Source organism: Triplophysa rosa, linkage group LG22 (assembly GCF_024868665.1).
Source record: "Triplophysa rosa linkage group LG22, Trosa_1v2, whole genome shotgun sequence".
In the NCBI taxonomy this organism is placed as follows: Eukaryota; Metazoa; Chordata; class Actinopteri; order Cypriniformes; family Nemacheilidae; genus Triplophysa; species Triplophysa rosa.
Genome location: NC_079911.1, coordinates 11,490,175 through 11,514,203, shown reverse-complemented (window position 1 = coordinate 11,514,203; position 24,029 = coordinate 11,490,175). Strand labels below are relative to the sequence as shown.

The 24,029-nt window shown below is 37.6% G+C and overlaps 3 protein-coding genes across 5 annotated transcripts; 1 reads left to right on the top strand and 2 right to left on the bottom strand.

Moving 5' to 3' along the window:
• Positions 1 to 5,111: 5,111 nt before the first annotated feature.
• bach1b (BTB and CNC homology 1, basic leucine zipper transcription factor 1 b) lies at positions 5,112 to 11,437 on the bottom strand. Of its 2 annotated transcripts, none has more exons than XM_057321181.1 (5): positions 11,320 to 11,437; positions 9,143 to 9,396; positions 8,015 to 9,013; positions 7,473 to 7,679; positions 5,112 to 6,232 (listed from the first exon to the last, which is right to left on the bottom strand). In XM_057321181.1, the coding sequence occupies exons 2-5, from the start codon at positions 9,383 to 9,385 to the stop codon at positions 5,762 to 5,764; spliced, it is 1,920 nt and encodes a 639-aa protein (XP_057177164.1). In that variant the 5' UTR covers positions 9,386 to 9,396; positions 11,320 to 11,437; the 3' UTR covers positions 5,112 to 5,761. The 2 variants fall into 2 exon arrangements, with proteins under 2 accessions (XP_057177164.1, XP_057177166.1); XM_057321183.1 differs by lacking the exon at positions 11,320 to 11,437 and adding an exon at positions 10,882 to 11,301.
• Positions 11,438 to 11,816: 379 nt separating this feature from the next.
• Positions 11,817 to 17,944, bottom strand: map3k7cl (map3k7 C-terminal like). Its single transcript, XM_057321184.1, has 5 exons — positions 17,734 to 17,944; positions 17,245 to 17,326; positions 15,725 to 15,783; positions 13,829 to 13,944; positions 11,817 to 12,577 (listed from the first exon to the last, which is right to left on the bottom strand). Exons 2-5 carry the CDS (start codon positions 17,318 to 17,320, stop codon positions 12,418 to 12,420), a joined length of 411 nt encoding a protein of 136 aa, XP_057177167.1. The 5' UTR covers positions 17,321 to 17,326; positions 17,734 to 17,944; the 3' UTR covers positions 11,817 to 12,417.
• A 759-nt stretch (positions 17,945 to 18,703) lies between these two features.
• Positions 18,704 to 23,589, top strand: cct8 (chaperonin containing TCP1, subunit 8 (theta)). Of its 2 annotated transcripts, none has more exons than XM_057321081.1 (15): positions 18,704 to 18,854; positions 19,479 to 19,569; positions 19,650 to 19,729; positions 19,852 to 20,001; positions 20,186 to 20,366; positions 20,551 to 20,612; positions 20,693 to 20,830; positions 21,049 to 21,227; positions 21,609 to 21,675; positions 21,771 to 21,858; positions 21,960 to 22,075; positions 22,179 to 22,250; positions 22,331 to 22,495; positions 22,577 to 22,696; positions 22,813 to 23,331. In XM_057321081.1, the coding sequence occupies exons 1-15, from the start codon at positions 18,795 to 18,797 to the stop codon at positions 22,918 to 22,920; spliced, it is 1,677 nt and encodes a 558-aa protein (XP_057177064.1). In that variant the 5' UTR covers positions 18,704 to 18,794; the 3' UTR covers positions 22,921 to 23,331. The 2 variants fall into 2 exon arrangements, with proteins under 2 accessions (XP_057177064.1, XP_057177065.1); XM_057321082.1 differs by lacking the exon at positions 22,813 to 23,331 and adding an exon at positions 23,341 to 23,589 and having other exon boundaries at positions 18,705 to 18,854.
• The last annotated feature ends 440 nt before the right edge of the window (positions 23,590 to 24,029 follow it).

The following is a 24,029-nucleotide window of genomic DNA, read 5'->3' as shown; positions in this document are numbered from 1 at the left end:
GGTTGTGCGTGTTGTGGCTTCACAAATGCTTTGCTGCATACCTCGGTTGTAACGAGTGGTTATTTCAGTCAAAGTTGCTCTTCTATCAGCTTGAATCAGTCGGCCCATTCTCCTCTGACCTCTAGCATCAACAAGGCATTTTCGCCCACAGGACTGCCGCATACTGGATGTTTTTCCCTTTTCACACTATTCTTTGTAAACCCTAGAAATGGTTGTGCATGAAAATCCCAGTAACTGAGCAGATTGTGAAATACTCAGACCGGCCCGTCTGGCACCAACAACCATGCCACGCTCAAAATTGCTTAAATCACCTTTCTTTCCCATTCTGACATTCAGTTTGGAGTTCAGGAGATTGTCTTGACCAGGACCACACCCCTAAATGCATTGAAGCAACTGCCATGTGATTGGTTGATTAGATAATTGCATTAATGAGAAATTGAACAGGTGTTCCTAATAATCCTTTAGGTGAGTGTATATTAAAATGTTTTGCGATACAAAGTATAAATCACATGCTGGGATTTATGTGTGGGAAAGAGTAGCCCGGAATCCTTTCTTGTTCCACAAAAGAAAGGCAGTAAAAGAGACCCAATGAGTACATGATGACAATTTTCATTATCACTTGCTTGTACCTTGTCCATATTGGCTTTGCTAGATTTAAATATACATAATTCTCTCAAATCCAATATGCAACAGATTGAGACAGGTTACTTTAATCATAATAAATGACATCATAAGAAAGAAGAGCATCTTAGTCATCCAGTAGCTGAGGGTCAGATTGATGTTCCCTGATGACAGATGCATTCAACTTTGATAAACAAAGCCCTGCAGATCTGATCCCAGATCAACCGCTCTGTTAAGTGCCTCTGTTCTGGTGTGTTGTTTCTATCAATCATAGCAAAGACTACCGTCCGTCTGAACAGTGTATGGTGTCATCTACACCAATGACAGCTCAGTCTTGTGGATTGTTTTTACTGCGATGTGAATTGGGATGAGAAGAGGGCTTTTAAAGCAATCTCGTTGTTATTTCTGCCATGAAAAGGCTTCAGAATGACTACATCAGCAGACATTCACATCTCAATTGCCTGAAAGCCTTAGTAGATGGCTCAGAGTTTTCACATTGTTGCTTTCTTAACAGGTCTGTTTGGACCTTGTTGAATAGCCGTGTTGGTCTTGTGGGAATGCGTTATAACAAACACACAGCAATGGAGAGACTTGCTTTTTAAAGTTATGTTGAAACTCAATATGCAATCTGAAGTTTACAGAAACAATTCATTTTGTTCAGTCGTACAGGGTGGATTGAAGGGCGAAAAAAGATGATTTCCATAGTATACCGCTGCTGTCCTTCTGAAACCTTGCATCTCTTATTTTTTGCCATAAATCATTAATACTAGTCACCCTTTATGTTTGTCACGTTTTGCGAATAACCAATAAAAAGTATTAAAAAGTGCTTGTCAATTTTGATCATTTGATTGTTTAAAAAGTACAGTGTTTTTCTATTTCCAGAACAATTTGGACATTCAGAAGGACAGCGATGATATGTTGTGTTTCGGATTCTGGTGTCACACCTAGCTTAGATTTTTCAGATTTTTTTATTTTACTTCCGCAATGTGAACCTGGACAATAAATAGAGCAGGGCTTGATTTTACTCATTTTATTTAGACATTGATCCATTTTCTATACCACTTGCAGTCAACTCCAAAAAAAATGTGCGCCCTTTGTAAATGTGACCAAAGACAGCTGTGAAAATAAATCTGTGTTGTTTATCCTTTTGATCTATTATTTTTTTTTAAAATCCCATACAAAAATATCTCCAAAACACTTTGCTTGCTCTACATTTAATACAACGGAATATAATTATTTAGAAATACTTATTCGAATAATAATACTATGATAATTTAATAATTTAGCAATGTAAAAAATCTGTGATTTTTCTTTCTTGTGAGTTTTCCTAATGCACACACCCTAAACCATTCAGCTCTGATGAAACCATTCTGTCTATGAATGTGAGAAAACCTCTGAATGAAGGCTGCAGGTGCACGGTCTCTCAAACACTCTCAAGAGAACTCTCAAAAGATCATTTAACCATGAAGGGTTACATACACGAGGCCAATTACTCCATTAGACCTAATGACGATCCTCTTATGCCAGATAACAACCACCTGAGAGAGACATGTCCATATGCTGGACCAGACAGCAGCGGTAATGATCTTTGCATTTTGTGAGATTGACCACAGGGTCACACACTGCATGCGTAGCCGTTAAGGAAAAATGATCCTTGAATTGATGTCTTCTTCCTGTTTTGTTTTTTTTGCTTTTTCTGGGTGAATTGAGGGTTCAACTAATGTGTTATTAAGGTAATAATTTGTCTCAAAATGGTCATGAGTTAGGCTGACCACACAGACTTGAAGATTTACATTGGCGACCCTGTCTGTATTTTCTTCTGCAGAGCACAGAAGAAGATATTTTGAAGAATGTTGGTAACCAACAACACTGGTCCCCATTGATGAATAAATGATGAAAGATTTTTATTTTTAGGTGAATATCCCTTTTAGCAAGACAAGTTGTGCCCAGTTGCTCATCATTACATTTTCCACCCTGGTTGTTTTGTAGACCTTTTAGGAGCTAGGCAGCTATCTACTTTTGTACATATTTTTGGCACTTCTGAATGCCATAATATAATCTTATATACTTTTTACGAACAGTGTCTTTGATCTTTGTCGATGACCTGAATCGTCATTGGACATGCAAAAGTAGGAGAGGAATGCAACGAGTGGGAACGAATAATCTGCTGTCATCTAACTAACCTTTAGATATTCAGCGTCCTGCTGCGCGATGTGGAATTATTCGCATGAGCCAGGACTTTCAAGAGATTGCATATCACTGGACCAGGTTCATAATGCCCATTTTGGTGGAGTCAGTGATGCGTCACAGAGGTGAAACACAGCATGCAGTTTGGGCGATGTTCTGACAAAACAGTCAACACTTCAAATTCAGTGAATTTAAAACTAAGTATCAGTGGCTCACAGATGAATATGAAGTTAGCTTTTCTGTCGTGCTTTATCTAAATCCACACAGATGGCCTAATATTACAGGACTGCTGAATGTGATGATGTTTCCTGCGGGCTTAGGTTTTTTTTAGTGTTTTGATTAATTCTGGGATTCGGTTTAGATGGCTGTAATGTTTTCCTTGTCCTTAATCTGCTAACCTCATAACTCTTAATCAAACCCGAGCAGTTTTTTTTCTTTCTGTCCTTCTATAATCTTAAATCAGGTCACAGATTATGACCTTGTGATATTCTTCCCACCCTCACTTTTCAGATGATCTTACCTGAAATTCCTTTCTAGAATCTTCTCTCAGGACAGCGATGGACGTGTGCGGTCTCTTAAAATACAGCCATGGCACAGAGGGAAGCTCCGGAACACCAAGTAAATCGATGTGTTTTACCGAAGGATGCACCTGTGGTCTTTTCACTGACCTCTGTTGTTTTTGTCTTCTCGGGAGACATTGATTCCTTACTCAGTCGTCTTGCTTCATGACCACTGGCGCAAAGCATCAGTGCTCTTATCGTTTTGCACCAGCATGAAATCTTGCCCATTAGGGTATTTCCCTGCACGAATACATGAAAGGGATTGAAATAGATATACAATACAAAGATTGGACCCCATACACTTTCATTTTTTTGAAAAAAGGACCTTGGACACCCTGGATGCAATCCTTTCGTGTTTCACTCAGGAAATAATTTCATGCAGCTTCAGAACACGAGGATGAGTAATTTTGAGAGCGCTATCTCTTTAAGAAACAGATTTCTACAGGTTTGATTATATAATGTTTAAACCAATCATGTTGCAACCGTCTCAATGAAAACTGTTCACTGAATGTTTATGAAGAGGAATAGTTCACTTCAAAATGAAAATTCTGTCAACATTTACTCATCCTAAAGATATTCTAAACCTGTATACATTTCATTATATATTTGATAAGATATTTGAAGCCAAACTGTTCTGGGGCACTATTGACTGCAAGATAGAAAAAACTACTACTATGGTAGTCAATGGTGCCCCAGAACGGTTTAGATTTCCACATTCTTCAACATATCTTCTGTTGTGTTCAGTAGGAAAAAAATGATACAGGTTTGAAACAATTTGAGTAATGACAGAAGTTTCATTTTTAGGATGAGCTTTATGTTGAACCTTTACTCTAAAATGAAAACAGTATTTGTATACTGAGAAAAACTAAAAGTATCTGTTTTCTGATGGGCAATGGCATCTGGTTTGTCATGTGAAGATGAATGATATCCGATAGCTGTCTAAACACAGATAAAAACCAATGAGCGTGATTAACCCAAGGGACCAAAACACAATGAACATACTGTTCCATAGTTGACACTCAGACAGCATATATCCATCAAAATGATGAAAAATGCCTCATAGCCCACAATCATTCCAGCAGCCATTCATAATCACGTGAGAAAACAACTTGTAATGTGACGTTATTATGCAAACTGATCTTCAGGATATTCTTGTGTAGATAAAGTACGAAGTGTAGGGATGGAATACTACAGTAGTCAGTAGTCAGGTGTCAATCTATCTTATTGACCAATGTAGCAAATTAACTTTGGGTGCGCTCTGCCATCTGTCGGTGCAGCTGTGTCACTGCAAATAGTTATGACTAATTATGCAATATAACGTTAATTGAGACGGTGTCAGCGGCAACAACATAAACAAACGTTATGTGGCCCAAAATTAACTTCCGGTAGACCTCCGCAAAGTATATCAATAACTGTTGAGTAGTTTTAATTTAATTTCATACAATTCATATACAATCAAATATTCCTATAAATTAATATTCATATAAAATTAAATATAAAATAAATTGTTAGAACCAAACACAGACCGGAAGTTAACTCCGGGGCAGGCGTGTCTGTCCGATGAAACTGTCTTGTAACTTAGTTATGTAATATAATGTCCTGCTAACAATGTGCAAATTCAATTGAAATTACACATTAAAGCAAACAATAGAAAGCATAACAAGTCTTTAAAATTCACACATTTTCGCTATTAATTCATTAACTAGCTTTCTATACGGCGTCATTTGGACCCAAGCAATGTAACAAATACATCATAAATTCCAAAAAATCATCAGCTCTTTTATTTCCACGTGACATATACAATGCAACCGTGTTTGCTTATAAATGACTGCTGTAAAGAACTTGTGAAAAACTTTTAGTTTACGATTTCAAAAAATTATAAATGAGAACAGCATGTGCAGTTCTGCACACCTGAGAGTTTAATATCAGATTCACTTTCAGATCGTAAATGTGCTTAAAAACTTTGATTTGTTTCAAAAAGTCACAGCTTCAACAAATAGAGGCGTTTCAGTGCTAGTGCGACTACGACACACTATATATAGTAAAAGGCAGTATGTCCCCCTGAGAAGAAGTTATTGAGGTGTGTTGTATAGGAGTCTGGAAGTCTTTACCCTGTGAACTGAGGCAGATTAAATGTCAGTAGCGTGGATGTTCTGGGGACGTGTAAAACTACAGTCTTGATTTACTGTATTTAGAGGAATGTGTAACAATGACATCATCAATCACAACACACAAAAAAGTGTAAAAAGAGATAAGACAAAAACAGTAGTGATGTCACATTTGTTAAATGCACTTTTGGTGAGTTTGTGTAACTTGCACAAAAGAAAATCTTCTGAAAAACTCTTACAGTGAGTTTCAGTGGTCCTTTAAGTAACACATGTTCTGTTTTGTTATTAGTCTCTTTCCTGGTGACAAATGAGATCCGTGCCAAGTTTCAGGATCGAACAGTACACACTTTTCTCGCAAGGTAAGGCATCAGCTGGACAATTATCAGACTGAGCTTCTACGTGCCTTGTAGGCAACATGTTCTGTGAGCTTGATTGATCAACACCAGATGCGTTTTCTATTAAGGACGCACGCAGCGCTTTGGCTCCGGAGCAGCAGGTGCGTAAGGAGAAACAGCGGGAGGAGGTTGAAGCTTGAGGCCAGAGCTCAGGGCGTTGAGGGAGGTCTGAAGCGGGGCAAAGGAATGCTGACAGTGGGCAGTCTGGTGAGCTGTATTTGGCCAGCACCTGAAGCTGTTCTGGTTTGAGGGCGGCTTCAGTGCAGACCCTCTCATACAGACCTGAGTAACTCTGCCAGGTTTTTATCTTCAACTGATTCAGCTGAATCCTTTCGGCTGTCAGCTTCTCGTGTTCACTCCTCTGCAGAGCAAACATATGCAGAAGTAACAAACAGGTCACGAGGGAACAGTGGAAAATGGATGTCATTTTATTTGCTACATAAAACATATAGTAAATATATCCCTATAGTATACGCGAATGTCATGAACTGTCAGAAACATGCAGGATATATTTTTTATATATTGAGGAAATAAGATCATCAAAAGAGAAATAATATTTACATGATTTATATTTATACAGTTATATTAATTTATATTAATAATAAATTATATATTTTTTCGCACAGCTGTATTGTAATTAGTTTTTTTACATTGATTTGCAATTTCCCATGTTTCTTATCACTGTAATGAAAAAAAAAAACTAAAACTACAAAGTGTAAAGCAATCCTGTTTACATATGCATAAATTATTAATTGTATACCCTTTAAATTATGCTGTAATGTTGTGATATAATAATGAGAATTTGATGAGAATCATCATCGAGAATAATGAGTAAAACATCTGGACACATAATGATAATGACAATCAGGGGACGGGCTTACAGTACGTGTCAGAAAATAATTAATGCAAAAATTTTCATAATTTTCAGATTCAACCAGTGAACAACCCAACTTCTGGATGGGTCATGTGCACTTTAATAATTAGTCATTAAAGGGATAGTTCACCCAAAAATGAAAATTCTGTCATTATTTACTCACCCTCTAGGGGGCGATTCACATTTCGCGTATTTTGCGCAAATAGGGAGCGGCACACATATGGTGCGGTGCGCACGCGTCGGCGCCGCATCGAGATGGATATAGGTCATTTTACAAGAGAAAGCGAAATGTGAATCGCCCGTAGTTGTTCCAAATCTGTATACATTTCTTTGTTCAGCTGAACACACAGAAAGATATTTGGAAGAATGTTACCAACCGACAGATAGTAGAATTACTGTATCTTTTATTGTTCTGTTGAACACAAAAGATATTTTGAGGAATTTAGGAAAGCAAACAGTCCTGGGGCACCTTTTACTTCCATTGTATTTTTTCCTACTAAGGTAGTCAATGGTGCCTCAGAACTGTCGGTTGCTAACATTCTTCCAAATATCTTCCATATATCTCCAAATAATATGCGTTCAACCGAACAAAGAAATGTATACAGCTTTGTAACAACTAGAGAGTGAGTAATTCATGACAGAATTTTCATTTTTGGGTGAATTATCCCTTTAACAAGTTCATTAAATTGGAGTCACTGAGATATCAAAGAAAGAATCAAATACCCACCAGTTTCTGGATTTCACACTCTAAGCTGTAGATGCAGTCGAGTTTTCTCTTGCGGCAGCGACGGGCTGCGACACGGTTCTTGCTCCGTCTGCGGATATCGTGCACGGCATCGAGCTGCTCCCGTGACAAGCACTGCTGCTTCAGCATCTGCTGGAAGTCATTCCTGCTCAGCGACACGATCTGGTCCACAGAGAGAGGCAGGGCCATCTGGAGGAGAGAAACGAAAAGGTTATGTTATGAAGTATCTCTTCAATAACAAATCATGTGTCCAGTTCTGAAGATACTGTATAAAGTGTGAAGTTGAGCTACGAAAATGAGTATTTAAGGCCCTTATTTCGGAAACATGTTGCCTTATTGACTTCAATGAGTCTGATTTGAACATACTTCCAGAGAAATAATAACCAATCTAGACCCAGTAACCTATAGCAGCGCAGATGCTACTGTAGGTGGCTGCTTATTGGTCAAAAGACCGTCCCAATGCACCAGGTTTGGAAAATATGATACATCACACAACTGATGCTTAGCAAATAACCAGCTCTCACCTCAAAAAGTCGTTCACTGCTGTAGGATTCACTGTCCCCCTCCGTGTCAACACTATCAGAGTCCTCCCCTGATTGGTTGGAGGGTACATATGGACTACCCTGTGATGTGTCTCCGCCCTCAACATCGTGAAGTTGAGCGCCCACTGCACCAAAGCTCTGCAAAAATGGACACTCCAATGCCGTGGGATCCAGTTGCCAGTTCGGACACTTGAGGTTTAATGCTTTCTCCGCCAAGCCCAGGCCGGACGGAGATGCCTGGGTGGGAAAAGTATCCGGCATGACCGTAAGCTGTTTGGCCACTTCTATCTCTTCTCTGCTCCTGAGTGAGTTGCTTTGTTCAGCAGGGCAATCCTCGATGTTACTGTAGCAGCTAAAGGCTGTCCCAACATCGTCTGTACCTGAGACATGGGAAATTTCTTGGCTAGCTAAGTCCCAAATAGATGACTTGCTACAGTCTTCATTGCTTGAGCAAGGAAGGCAGTTTAGGGGGCAATTGTCTTTTGGTCTCGCAAGGGTCACGGGGACCGTTTCTATGCCGCAGGCATCCAAACAGGCTCGCTCCTTACCACAAGCTATCTGAAACTTTCTGTATTTGGGACATAAGGAGGAGTAGTCTGTGTGTTTGTTGCTTTGAACATTCTGACTTCCTGTAGCATCCTCAGTGGGCGTAGAGGAAGGCAGAGATTGTTCCTTTTCTTGAAGCTGAGACTGCGAGGGTTGAGGTAACGTTTTATTTTCGTCAGTGACATCATCGCCGGTAGCCAAAGCCTCACGCGCTTTGCAGCATTTGGTCTTGCAGCATTGCTTCCTCTGGATTTTTGACGTACTTTTGCTGCTGTCAAAGAACTTGGGGAGAAGAAAATCAAAGCAGGCTTTGTCCAAGTTCTTGAAACCAAGGAAAGATGTACAGTTGCGAAGTTCAAGCACGTTCTCTTTGGTGAAGGTGAGCTTTGAGGTGTAGGCGAACTCCAGTAAGGGCTCGAATCCTTCAGCAGTCACCTGAAAGAAAAGTTATTCAGATGCATGAACATTTTACTTTACAGTGTTGTAAAAATGACACGTTTGGATAGAGAGAGACACCATTATCTTTCCACTTTGATCGTCTCAAACCTGTCATTTTGCTGTTACCTCATCCGGAAGGTTGATGACAAGTCCTTCGGGTGTGGCAAGACTAGACACACGAGCGCTGAAGAAATCACTGCAGGAGGCCAGAACGGCCCGGTGGGCTCGGAAACTCCGGTTCTCCACCACAACAGTCAAGTCGCACAGAAGATCTTTCTTCCTCTGCTCATTTAGACATTGCAGAACGTGGGAACTGTGCACAGATGACTGGAAGGTAAACTTTGAGGATTTTGAGCTATCCATTGACATGCTGAGTTAATCTGTAACATAAATACACATGCTCAATTCAAGAGGACTGTGACATAGATTTCAACATGTAGACAAATGCAGTGATGAATGTCATAAATCTGGTTACGCAATTCATTTAAAAGGCAAATATAGCAGGAATATCAAGCTTTGTAAAGACACAAGCCAATAATCATGTCATTCTAAGGAAAGTGGAAGCCAGACGTATACAGCAGTAAATGCCAGAAACTATAGATATTCGTTACTACTGGAATATTAGCCCACCTTCGTACAGTGTAAAAGTTTTAAAGTCTTATTGTCTTTCGTTGAATAAATATGGCATTTTCTTATTACTATTGAAAATTTAATAATGGTTTTACTTTGGTAAGTGTAATAATGTTTTATGTTTTTATGACTGATTTATAGGTTAACTACACATATCATGGTTAACGGTGGATATTGTAGTATATGGCCTTATTTGTGGTTACCATGATTTCACTAAAAATACCACAGTTACTGTAGTAAAATTGTGGTTACTTTTATAAAGGTCCTTACCATAATATTTTTACAAATGGAATTTCCATGTAAAAAAAACTGTAGTTTTTTGTACTATAGTAAACCATAGTAAAATTCCTAGATTCTTAGTTTATGAAACTTATATTAAAGTATACTACAGTATTTACTACAGTTTATCAAAAACAGTAATCACTATAATATACTTCACTAAACTACAATTTACTTTTGTAAATACAATAAAATACTACAGTATTTTTCTTATGGGTTAACACAATTGACACCAAAGATAATGGTGTCTCTCTATCCAAACGTGTCATTTTTACAGTCTGTAATTTTGTTTTAATATTCTTGGTTTATTTTCTTTTCTTCTCTCAAATTTTCTTCTTGTTCTTAATTTGATGTATTAATATTTTGTTTATATTTTCTTCCTGTCCTTAACATCAACCTGCCAAAAGGGACTACGGATGAAAATTAGCCAGTGTTGGCTAAATCTGGTGCATTTTACATATTGTATGTGTTATTAATGTGCATTGTCCCTGATTAAATAAAATGAAATTGCTTCTCAATTTTTCTCCAAATAATCTGATCATGTTATCATGTTTTTATTCTTTTATTGTGTTAGCTGTATTTTTTTTAGTTATTTTTACTAAATCAAAATAACCCAACTGCAGTTTTATTGATATTAGGCCTTAAAATATTATCTGTTTTTGCAAATAAACTCTTCATATTTATATGTAAAATAATGTAAAAATTTATTTAAATGTGAATATCAGCCACAAGTATTCAGTTGTTTTGTGGGGGTTAACTTATTGGTAATCAGTCTGACATGTATGAATGACCGCATTAACGCTCTACTGGAATGATCAGACAAGAAAATCTATGAAAAAGTCCATAAGTTATAAAACAAAGTCGTGGGTCTACGTGTCTCTACAGTCACACGGAAACTGATTATTGCACCCGTGTACACAGTTTGTCCGAGTCATGCACGCTCTCTGCTGACTCACTGGATTTTGCTGATAAAGGATGAGTAGGCATTTCCCCCGCCTGACGCTCTTCCAACGAGCTCCACTTTACGGAAAGTCATGAACACATCCCTAAAATTTCTAAGGTAAACAGCAGACGCACTTTTCATGTGGTTTAAACAAAACATTCCGGCTATGTTTTAAAATAGCCTACACTATGTTTACAACGAATCTTTAAATGCGAATATTATATCAAAACATGTTATCTAAGTAGACAGCCTCGGTCCTGTAAGTTGTCGTATTTTAAATATTTTACAAATCACATTTGTGTTGCCTGAGCAAGAAGACGTATCTATCAAATAGTAACGAAACTTTCATTTTAAATCTTTGTCTATACATTGCCAAGGTCTTAAAGTGTCTGTGTCTCTTTGCCCTCGTCGACATATAACGTTATATAAATACACGAGCTGTAATACTCACCTCTCATATCTCTGAAGAGCGAGAGTTAAAGTTGAATTTGTTACAACTAACTCGGATTTCACTTGTAACTATGAAAATAGGAGGTGCTTGTATTTTAATGCGACATCATGTGATCATACCAATGTTTACGTGCCGCCTTCTAAAACACTTCCTTGTGTTCATTGGTTTTCGGTCCTGTCTATCTCGAACGTCACGACTTCCGTAGTTTTCAACCGCAGTCCACATGGTTGACACGTAATAATAATAATAATTTAAACTATCTGTTTGGTTGCTATTTGCATTTATTATTATAAGTATTTTCCAACATTTTACGATAAAATGAAATTTGTTGTTACCAAAAATGTGTTAGTATAAACGTATGTATTTAAGCAAAATCCTTATGTAATGGCGAATATATCCAAACTAAACAATTGCTGACAAAATGTATCATTTTAAAATGTCAGTTTTCGTGATGTAAAACTCATTTGAGGAAATACAATAGGAACTAAATAAATGCTGTGTGGGAGGTGTCAGCCATTGATATTTTTAAAGAGTTTCACAATCCAAAAATGAGCAGATCACATTTCAAAACCCAAGTTCCCTATTACCCAGTGACTAAACAATGGTGTGCAGTCATACGTCTGTTGTCACCTTGCTTGAACTTGACCAGTTTAACAGAAACGTAATTCCTTCATTCCTTATTTATGCAACCAAGAGACAACAGTAAACGCTTTAAGAGCAACATTTACTCTTTCACAGCACAGCATTTTGAATGATGAAACACTGACACAATTTATGTACAATAGGCAGTGAAGCACATTTGTCAACAACACACGCCTTTTTATCACAAAGAGGTAAACATACTGTATTCTAAAAACTGTGCCAGACATGTGACCCTTCAGGTCAACAAATTAAAATATAACAAGCCTGGGCCACAATGTCAAAATCATCGGTCTCGAAAAGGACCCATTTTAGCTCAACATGTATTACATACATGAATTAAGTGTCTCCGGGATTCGGGATTCAGTTTTTCCCATCAGTACATTATTATATAAACATGGAAAGAATACTTAAATGTTTGTAAGTGACCTAGTGAGGTCATGGGGAGCCCTGCCTCTTCTAACTGAGGACTCGAAGAGTCTCGAGCTGTTTGGCGCGCTCGCTGTGAACCGTGATCAGATTTCGATTCTCTTCCGTAAGTATCCTGTATTCCTCCTCCAGCCGTGCAAACTCCCTCGACACCTTTTCATCTTCTAACAACTCTGCGATGAGTTCTTTCCTGTGCACAACACAGAAAAAAGCTTAAACATGGCAGATCAACTTACACGCTTCATAATCTTTACAAGGACGTTTGCCAAAATAACACATGACATGTGTCTTGGGTGTCTGTCAGGTGACAACAGGTTTGCATTGACTAATTTAACTAATTTTTAGGAAACAAAACTGTCAACGACATTCGGTTTGATCTTAAATCTGATACTTGGGTTGACATTATTTTACTATTTTTTATCCCACTAACTCAAGATCAAATCAACAAAGCTGTGGGCTTTGATCCAAAATGGCACAGAATCAACGATTGATCTCCTCTAGCCTACACATGGCTTTTAAACCATGTTAGCCATCTGAGCAAGGTTTAACATTTGGAACACAAAGCTTTAAGATAGTTTATAATTGGACAAGGATTATATCAGGATAACATGTATTTGCCATTTTTACATTTCACTTTTGTGTGACTAGAACGTCAACAAACCACTGTATTCAGCAAGATCTCCAGCGAATGTGTTTGAACTTGGTCACAAAAAACTCACACGTGTTTTACAGTAGGTTCCTAAAGAGGCTGATGCTTTATCGGAGCGCTTCTAAATTCTGACATGCGTTTTCCAATCTAGGAAAATTTTGAAAAGAGAACAAGCGCTGGAAATTTACAGTGGCATTTAGATATCAAGACAGTCCTTGTGTTTCCCTACATACAAACAAACATTTCATTGAGCACTTCACAAAATTTCAAGTGTATATAAAAGTTACATTCTGTAGGTACAGTACACCTGCATATTTCTGTGTAAATCTCTTCCTTCGTTCTATAGGTATAACACAACACAAAACAATTGATTCTTTTAAAAAATTGTCAAATTTCCAAAGTTCATGAAAGGGAGAACTTTTAAATGTCACTTTAAACGGACTTTCGCTTTCATTTATTGTGGTTTTGCAATGCTGTTAAGAAAATGCCTTGCACACCACAATACAGTATATACGGTCCTGTCATCATTACACGGGCTTGTTCAAACCAGCAGAACAACATAACTTGTAAAGAAAATACAACAAACAACCATACTCATGAAGTTATATAGGCCCTATTTATATTATATTTAATATTTATTATATTTACTAAGCATTAAAAAATAAAATAAAAAAAGAATTAAATAATAGGACCATTGCCTCTGATTTAAAAATAAATAGCAATATTTTAAATAACATCATACAAAATATAAATCGGGTTAGTTTGTTTAGAGTGGTTATTTTTAAAGCTTACTTTCTATCTTCCAGCCAGGCGATCTCATGTTTGACCTGGTTAAACTCATTGGCCATCTTGCAGTGGTCTTTATATACATCTACAGACTCCTTTAGTGACTGACATGGCAGGACTGGCTGTTAAGAGTGAGGAGAACAGATCATCACATTATAATTCACATATTAGTAAAACTAGTTGTGTGTAATTTAACCTTAATTTAATAATTCACAACAAACCACAGTTGTTATTATCAATAGTTTGCAAACATACTGTATGTTATTGTACACATAATTGTTACAACAAAGGCAATTTACTTTATTATATTCTGACTAAAGGACACATTATAAAATATGCACAATATTACTGTTTAGCCACATCAGACGGTTTTAATAAACACAATGTGGGGAAAGAGTTGGTGAGACGCTTGACGTTTTTTATTCCTTTTGTGAACTTCTGCTTTCGTAGTGAACACACATCACAGTTCAATAGAATATCATCTACAAAACAAAGCGCTTCCTCTTCTCCCAGTTTTCCCCCTCAAATCCCCTAAGTGTGGGTGTTGAGCCTACCCAATAACTATAGTAATATTTGTATCATATCAATACATTGTTAAATTATTTAACCAACAATCAAATATATGGGCTTTCGCCTAGACAGGTATAATCTCAAAACCAACATATTTTTAAGTGTTTTTGTGTCATTCATCCCAATAGTCAAGTGACTTTCCGTGACCCACCTCATCCCACTGTGCGACCCACAGTTTAAACCTTATCCTGGTTTGAGCAAGAAACTTTGAATCTTTCTGACATCACAAAGGAACATTACTATCACATGCCACTTTATGTAATCTCTTTGCTGCCTTTACCTCAAACTACTACTCTGTCTGAGAGTCTCTATTGATGACACAAACTTCCCTCGAAACCACTCCAATGTTCAATGCAAATTAAACTGAGCTTCAATCTTACTACTGCATTCTTGTGGTCTTACTGCTGCATTACAACTGAATATTCATTTCTGCAAGAACGTGACATATTTTCCCAATGTGATGGATTAATTTCAACATTACAGTGTGTAACAAACTAAGGACAATAAAAAATCAGTATAAAACAGAATAATGTTGACTATTTGTCAGAGATTGCTTAAAATGTATAATCTTTTTTCAACATTACACTTGCATGCAAAACTTTAGTTATTTCTGGTGTTCATTTCTAACATTAGCACAGTGGATTTATCTTGGTATGCACATTTAATGTGCAATAGTGCCATGCATTCAATATATTTTATTTCTATTATAATATTATTTTCTACAGTTTTTTTCCTTATGTTTCTACTGTCTCTACTAATTTGTATTTCCTGTAAAGCTGCTTTGCTACAATGCAGAAGTGCTATAGAAATATCTTTGATTTGAGAGCTTAAAAACATTGCAAAGAAAATATTTTGTGAAGTTGCTTTGAATCAGTCTGACATTGGGTAAAGTGGTAAATAAAATGGAATTGTATCAAAATAGAGCGATATATAATAACAATAAAGAATAGAACAAAATAAAGGCAAACTGTTTCAGCATATAATAATTCTTTCAATCATACAAGTCATTTTCGTATATGCTTACAGTGTGCTTTTATAATTCATGGACAACAACTGTTTTCCGTGTAAAGTATATGGCTTTGAATCTGTAAAGGAAAAGTTTGGGACAGATCAGAGGACAATGGCTTCAATATGCACAGAAGCTCATTGGTCACTGTCAAGGCCATAAGTCAAACTTAACAATAATTTTAACCTTGCTGGATGTTGTGCCACCAGCTTGTAGACTTAAATCAACCTAGCTAAAATCATAATGAACATCAGTCACCCAGCATACTTGCTAAGTACTCCAGGAGGACTAAAGTATTGTTTTAAGAGATTATTAATAACCTTTACCTGCAGACGTTGCTCAAGGTCAGGAAAAGATGGAAGGGGATCTTCTGCATCTTTCAACTCTGAGAGGAAAATAAAGCCAGGTCAACATGTCTGGTATGTGAATACTAATGTTTGAGTTCTTCATGATGACATCTACATCCATCTAATCAACCCAACCATACAACATCTCAAATTGCACCACAATGACACCATATCTACTGTCTGTTATCATGTTAGATATGTATACTGATTTAGGTCCAGCCTCTCCGGCATAAACAAACCGTGGGCATCACACGAGAGACCTAAAAAACTGGTCCCAGATCAGGACAAAAAGCCTAATTCAAACACCACCTGTTAGGCCGTGGACTCCATAATCCTAAATGGACAGATTGAAAGTAACTATCGGCCAGATTCTTCATAATGGCTTGACTTTAATGAGCACTCTGACAGACAGCTTGTCTGCACTGGTTCCCGCCATGCCAGCTATGTCCAAGTGGGGCTCACTCCACTCATGCTGGGAATCCTCTGATGCAATCAGCTAAAAGAGGACTGTTTACAGTCACGCTTCAGCCAGAAGGCCAATTAAGCGATATATAAATACAGTATATATATATATATATGTATATACACGAAATTGGTACATGATCTTATCTTAAACCTGATAGGCCCATTACTCAAATAAGGAATCTCATGTAATGCCCGCAGTATGTGGCCGGTGGGGGTGAACGTGACAGTTTCGTGTTATTTTGGCTGATTGTATGCACGCCAGTGACTGGTCATGTCAGAAGATGGGGCCACGAGGTTTGTTTGACAAATATATACAGTAATATTTGAATAACATAAGTGGTATAATAATTAACTGTGGTATTTGAAGTAAAACCATAGTAACCACAAATTTAGCATTGTTGAGCGTGATATTTGCAGTAAAATTGTGGTAAAACCATACTTTAATAAAACATTCATTATATTTTTGGCACACCAGTGGCTGTTTATTACACATGGGGCTACACAAGTATGGACAAAAAAATGTGCATTGATATACTGTATATCTAGTTCCATCTTTGAATTCAAGACTCAGAAAACACACAAAAGATGACAGGACAAACCAGCAACAAAGCGTGTAGTATGAAATGCTTTTAAATTTAGGCCTGTGTTCTAAAAGCAAATGAATGAATCATGCAGCAATGAGGTATTAAAAAGGAAACCTGATGCTGCAATGTCCCGGCAGCAGCTGCCATCAAAGCATTTGCATGAATAGCTGTAAAACACTTTGACAGTGCTGTTGACTTTGTGGCTAGGTAGATATCTTGTTTTTAAGATGCCAGAGATGAACTAAAATAGAGGGGCACCTGCTTCTCTGAAAAGGATGGCAGAAGTTGAATTGATCCCCCACGAGAGGCTTTGGGTGGCTTTTGTTGGTTGCCATTTTAGTAGAAGTCATGCATCTTCCTAACCTATTTTAGTCTCTCAATCACAGTCTCTGTCACAACTGTGTAAACTGAAAATCTAGATCATCACTTCTGTCAGAGTAGATATGTTACCTGGGGTTTCTTTGAGGCTGAACGCTATTTGTACTTCAGGTTTAGCTGCAGAGACTCGTCTTGTTGAGGTGATCATTTATTCCTGAGGAGGAAACACAGATTGAAAAGCATTTAGTGTACATCTTATTTCTTACACACACATTCACCAGGATACAAAATGTGATAGGTTTCATCATGGGGCTGCAGTGTCTGCAGTAATCTCAGTGTTGTTTATAACATTATTTTGAGCAGCCTAAATAAACATGCAACACAGCAATACTTTTAAAAACAACAACAAAAAATAAAAAGCACTTAATTCATAATGATTTTTTATTTGTATGATATATAGCTAAAATGTAAACTGCCCATAAGCTACACAAGCCTAAACATAATGTCATTGTCTCATGTTCCAAAAGATAAGGAGACAATTGTAACATGTGCAACGTCGAGATTAAAAAATAAATAAATAACATCATAGTTGCATATGATTATATGAGTGAAAAACTTTACCTGCCAATCGAAACGTATTTATAGAAAAGTGTCAAATCACGCGCTCGAAAGGAGTCGCTACAGGCGCCCCATTGACACTCGTGTAGATCTTCTGCACCGCGTTTATACTCTAAAAAAGTCTCGATATTAATCCTCGTAGTGTACACAGAGAAGCCAAAAGGAGATTTACGAAACAAAGCTAAAGAAATCACAGCTCTTCAACTCAAGTGGAACACTGTTTCTGTGTGTGCCAGCCGGACGCCAATTAAATGGCCCAGATGACATGACTTTGCGTGAGAACAATGTGCATCTCTCCAATCAGCTTTGAGTGACCCAGACATTAACTTGAACAATGCATAGGTTTTTACATTGATAATAATTGTGTCCTCACTGGTTTACGTCCCTGTCTTTGAGCCCTGGAAAGGGTTTATGTTTTTAGAAGGAAATATTGTTTTGGCGTCATTCAAACATGAAATTGCTCAATAGAACTCGGAAGTCACACATGAATTAATTTATATATAAACAATAACGTAGCGTACATAACAAACATGTACATTTTAACAAGAATAAAATGGTTTAACAATTTTATTAGATTTTATTAAAGTATTTTTTACATACATACATAAATATAAAACATACATATAAAAGCATATTAAGACATTTTATTATGATTTTGTTTAATTTTATTTTCCATATTTTTTGTTCAATACTATTTAAATTAAATTGCTCAGTACACGATAAAAACGCATTAGGCTACTCCAAAAACACGCATATTTTTTTCCAGTACTCATTTATAAAAAGAAAATGTCAAATATATGTACATAACCCGTTACTGTTAATCATTCGGTTTTAAAATATTTTAAAAACACTATCCCAAACACAAATGCAAAACATGAAATGTCTTTTCTCATGGGGTGGAGGTCGATCGACTCATTCGGCGCTTGACTCTTTTCTCCTGTCTCCAGCAATCCGTGCATCTGTTCTCTCCACAGTCACGTCTGTTCTTTCTTAGCTGCTGCATGCTTTCTGAGCGCTGCAGTGTCATCGCAGCCTCAATTTGATATCCACAATATCTGCTCAAAATGGCTCTTCACGTCCCCAAAGCACCGGGCTTTGCTCAGATGTTAAAGGATGGTGCGAAGGTACGGCTGTTGAATAAATGTTTGATTCTGCTGTGTTATTTCACGGAACACCCAGTAAGTTCATATAGAGTTTTCTAGAACATGGGCCTTCTGGTCCATGTAACGTTAGTTGCAGGTTAAACCCATTATGCTTTTGTAATTGGCTGAGAAATAATTGTTTTAACAGTTAGAAAGATCGCAATTATTATTGCGTATTTATAGAAAGCGTGCCCTGGCTTTTGACGGCAAGTGATTTTCGTCAGAAAGGGATGGGTGAATGAAGTTAGCATGTTAGCTGAAGACATGTGCGCCTACCGGCACAGCACTGTTACTGACAGGCAGAAATTGTCCATCTGACGTCCCACTGCATTGACAACTTATCCATTTTATTTGTGTAAAATCGCAGCAACACATCTTTTATAAAAGACTTTGACGGAGATGATAAATGGACAAAAATGAAAGATGCAAGCTGTGCCACATGAATCCACTGAATCTCTGCTATGTTGATATTTGATTGTATGAAGCGTATATATTTAATAATATTTTGACGGAATATTTTCTATTATCTGAAGAAAGATTAATTGCTCACAAAATAAAAATGCATTTGTTTCACAATAACAACTCATTATCCTTTTCTTCATTCAGCACTATTCTGGTCTTGAAGAGGCAGTTTACAGAAATATCCAGGCTTGCAAAGAACTAGCACAGACCACAAGAACTGCATATGGGCCCAATGGTAAGTCATACACTTTCTCCCATTGTAAACTATATCTTTTTGTGACAACGGTTGATGCTAAAATGTATACGTTTTCACAGGTATGAACAAAATGGTCATCAACCATCTGGAGAAACTCTTTGTTACAAACGACGCTGCCACCATTCTCAGAGAGCTGGAGGTAATCATAAGCATTATAGAAATCCAGTATTGTTGTCTTCAGCACATTCATGATGACATGAATAGGCTTGCATAATTTCCAAAGAGCGTTTCCACTAAAAGTGTGTTTCTGTTGTTGTACAGGTTCAGCACCCAGCAGCTAGAATGATTGTGATGGCATCACACATGCAAGAGCAGGAGGTTGGTGATGGGACAAACTTTGTGCTGGTGTTTGCTGGTGCTCTCTTGGAGCTGGCAGAAGAACTGCTGAGGATGGGCCTGTCTGTGTCAGAGGTCAGTAAACAGCAGCTCTACGTAGGAGATGGATGTTTGTATTAAATTTATGCATGACTTAATTCATAACGTTGTTATAAGTATACCCGAGGAGTGCTTCATTATCTTTTGCTGTCTTTTTAAATTCTTTTCTGTTTCCTGTGTTATAAATGTATGATTTGATGATTGTTGATTAATTATGCAGGTGATTGAGGGATATGAGATGGCATGTAAGAAAACTCTTGAGATTCTGCCTGATTGCGTTTGCTCTTCGGTTAAAAACCTGCACGATCTGGACGAGGCCAAGGCGATGATCCTCTCAGCTGTCATGAGCAAACAGTACGGCAATGAGGATTTCCTGGCCGACCTTATTGCACAAGCTTGCGGTAAAATCTGAATTTAAATTCTTTTGTGTTCTCTCACAATTATAATGTGTTCAGTCCAAGGCTGTAAATATTAACGTGGCTTTTTTTGGTTTAAGCAACTTTCATGTAATTAAGTGATGATATTCTTAGGACTTTTGTGTGTTACTGGCCTTTTTAACAGGATGAAATGTATTTCTTTTTGTAGTCTCCATCTTCCCTGAGTCCGGCAATTTCAACGTTGATAATGTCAGAGTGTGCAAGATTTTGGTAAGTATAAAAAGTAAATTACCTGAATATGTCGAAATAGTAGGATGGAGCCGGTCCAGCTATTTTCTTTTTTTGTGTAGGGTTGTGGTCTGAACTCTTCTACAATGCTTCACGGGATGGTATTTAAGAAGGAGTTGGAGGGAGACGTCACATCAGTCAAAGATGCAAAGATAGCGGTGTTCTCCTGTCCGTTTGACTGCATGGCTACTGAAACAAAGGTAGAAAAATGCTCATTTAAAAACTATGTAAACATATTTCATGCTAGATTATATATCTGTATTGTGTTGGCCTTGATATTTGCCTAAATTACTAGCAGATCTTTTGTAATTGACAAATATGACCCATAGGTTGCACACTGCAGCAATAAAATGCATTGTTTTTATTTGGAATATATCTATTTGGTTTTCTTAAGTTGTTTCTGTCCGATGTGTCACAGGGCACAGTACTTATCAAGAATGCAGAGGAGCTGATGAATTTCAGCAAAGGAGAGGAGGACCAGATGGAGGCCCAGGTCAAGTCTATCGCTGATTCTGGGGCCACTGTGGTTGTTACTGGGGGCAAAGTTGCTGACATGGCCCTTCATTACGCCAACAAGTACAAGCTTATGGTAGTCAGGTGAGTGACATCATTTCCTGTTTGCACTCCCTCGCCATAAACAATTCGTTACTGATTTTTGTTTTGTACAGTTGAAAAACAGAACAAACAGAACATAATGGCCAGGTTTTCAAGGCTTAGCTTAAGCCCGGACTATGCCTTTGTCAAATTAGCATATTTAATTCGCTTTTATTAAAATGCCATTGATAAAAACATTACTGGTGTGCATCTTGAGACAAAACAATGGCAATGACATATTTTAAGATATGTCAGGGCAATTTATTTTCAGTTAAGACAGCTCAAACTTTAATTTTAGTGTGGTATTAGTCTTAAGACTTGTCTGTGAAACCGAGCAAATATCTGATGTTTATACATGCTTTGTATTTTTTTTTTTTTACTAAGGCTAAACTCAAAATGGGACCTTAGACGACTATGCAAAACTGTAGGAGCCACTGCATTGCCCAGACTAGTAAGTTTGGCTTTTTTTTAACCATTTCAGACTTGGGTCCTGGTGTAGAATCACTTGATGTCAGTCTCAATGTTGTTTTTATTCTGAATAAACAGACTTCCCCGACCCCAGAGGAGATGGGCCGCTGTGATAGTGTTTACCTGTCAGAGGTTGGAGACACTCAGGTTGTGGTCTTTAAACATGGTGAGACTTTTGTAGAAAATGAGGTTTTAAAATATTCCTAAACAAATAATTATGTAATCCTTTAGGATCCAAACAGCTTACACATACTTTCTCATTTTTAGATAAAGAGGATGGTGCCATTGCTACTTTGGTGATTCGTGGGTCCACAGACAATCTGATGGATGATATTGAGCGTGCCATTGACGATGGAGTCAACACCTTTAAAGTCCTTGTCAGGGTGAGTCCAGGCTTATTTAAAACTCCTCCCTCCTTCCAAATCCACCTGCACACGATTAAGAAAATGTTAGAATATAATGTTAACTAAGTTATTTTTTTCTCAGGACAAGCGTCTTTGCCCAGGGGCAGGTGCCACAGAAATCGAGCTGGCTAAACACATAACCTCCTATGGAGAGGTAAGAAAGTAACAAACTTCATTATATTTTGTCGCTCATATGAACTTGCACTCCAGTTGATGCTCTGATTTCTTCTAAAGTCATGCCCAGGCCTGGAGCAGTACGCCATCAAGAAGTACGCCGAGGCGTTTGAAGTGCTTCCCCGTGCTTTGGCAGAGAATTCTGGTGTGAAGGGCAACGAGCTGATCTCCAAACTGTACGCTGCTCACCACGAGGGCAACAAGAACGCAGGGTTTGACATTGAGGTGAGGCCTCTGAAGTACAATTTTACAGTAAACCGTTGACATGAGATGTCAAATAATTGATGAACATTGAACTCTGTTAAGGGAGAGGGACCTGCTGTGAAGGACATGATGGAGGCTGGTGTCTTCGATCCTTATCTGGTCAAAAACTGGGCTATCAAATTGGCCACAAACGCTGCCATTACAGTCCTCCGTGTGGATCAGGTTAGCCATTTATTGTACATTTATTTGTTTATATTTGTGCAGTTGTCCTTATTGTATCAAATTTAGGCACTGCATCAAGATGTTTTCTGGATTATGATGTGATATGTGTATGCCAGATCATAATGGCAAAACCAGCAGGGGGACCCAAAGCCCCCAAACAGCAAGGACACTGGGACAAGGATGATTATGCAGAGGAGCCAGACAAATTTGATACGCATCATTGATAAATAAAAACATAGCAAAGGTGCCCAAAAACATGCCACGGTTTGGAGTGCTTAACCACTGGAGTGATGGAGGGTGTTGCATGAACACTGTGGAAAGTTTACTAGTAATATTGACAATTTGTTTAGATAGTGGAATTTCTTGTGGTTTTTAATTCGAAAATTTGATAATTGAGAGTTGCATTTCAATTCTTTAAGAGCTTTTGTTGGATTTTGACTGTTGTATCGTAACTAAAGCGATACTAAAGCATTAACATTGCTCACTGTTTGGATATTTTGGCACGGTTTACTTGCATGCTGCATGCACTAAAAGCACTTTTTTTGTCTCGGAGCACTGCTAACATTGCACCAAATCACAGTTTTAACTGTCTCGTATGCTTTAAGTGTGTGTTTGAATATGTCTATCCACATATTTACCCACAGATCATCATGGCCAAGCCAGCTGGAGGACCCAAAGCTCCACAAGGAAAGAAGGACTGGGACGAAGATGAATGATGTCACTAACCTGTGTGTTCTTCCATCTGTTCCTCACTGTCTTAGCTTTTCAAGTGTTGTGTATTTAATATCAAGCCCCATTCTTTTGTATTTTTTTAGGAGAAGCCATTCATGTTAACGATTGAGTGGCTTTGAGCTCTTTATTTCTGGTCCCAATAAAAGGCACTTTAGCTGTCAGCTGACTCTTTTCTTTTAAGCAATCATTATTAATGTAATAATGGTGTTTTGCATAATTATGTCACCTGAAATGTCAAATAAAATAATTTCTAGTCAGTTGAGAAAATAACTTTGTACCATAAGAGACAATTGGCTGCTTAACCAGGTCTGTCAAATTTTATAAAAAGTGAGATCACCTATGTTAGGAGAGGAGCCTCTCAGCCCCACCTCAAGGTTAGCAGCTCAGTTTTACTATTGTTATAATTGACCAGCACAAATACAAATTATACCAATTCATAAATTTGATAAAAGATAGACAAATTAATCCAAATAAAATGGTTTATGTATTATAAAATGATTTATCAAAAATGTAAAAATTGGCCCCAAACAAGCAGTTCTCAGTGCTGTACACAGCAGGATTGCTGAATTTATGTCAAGCTGTTACTGCAATGTTAATCAGA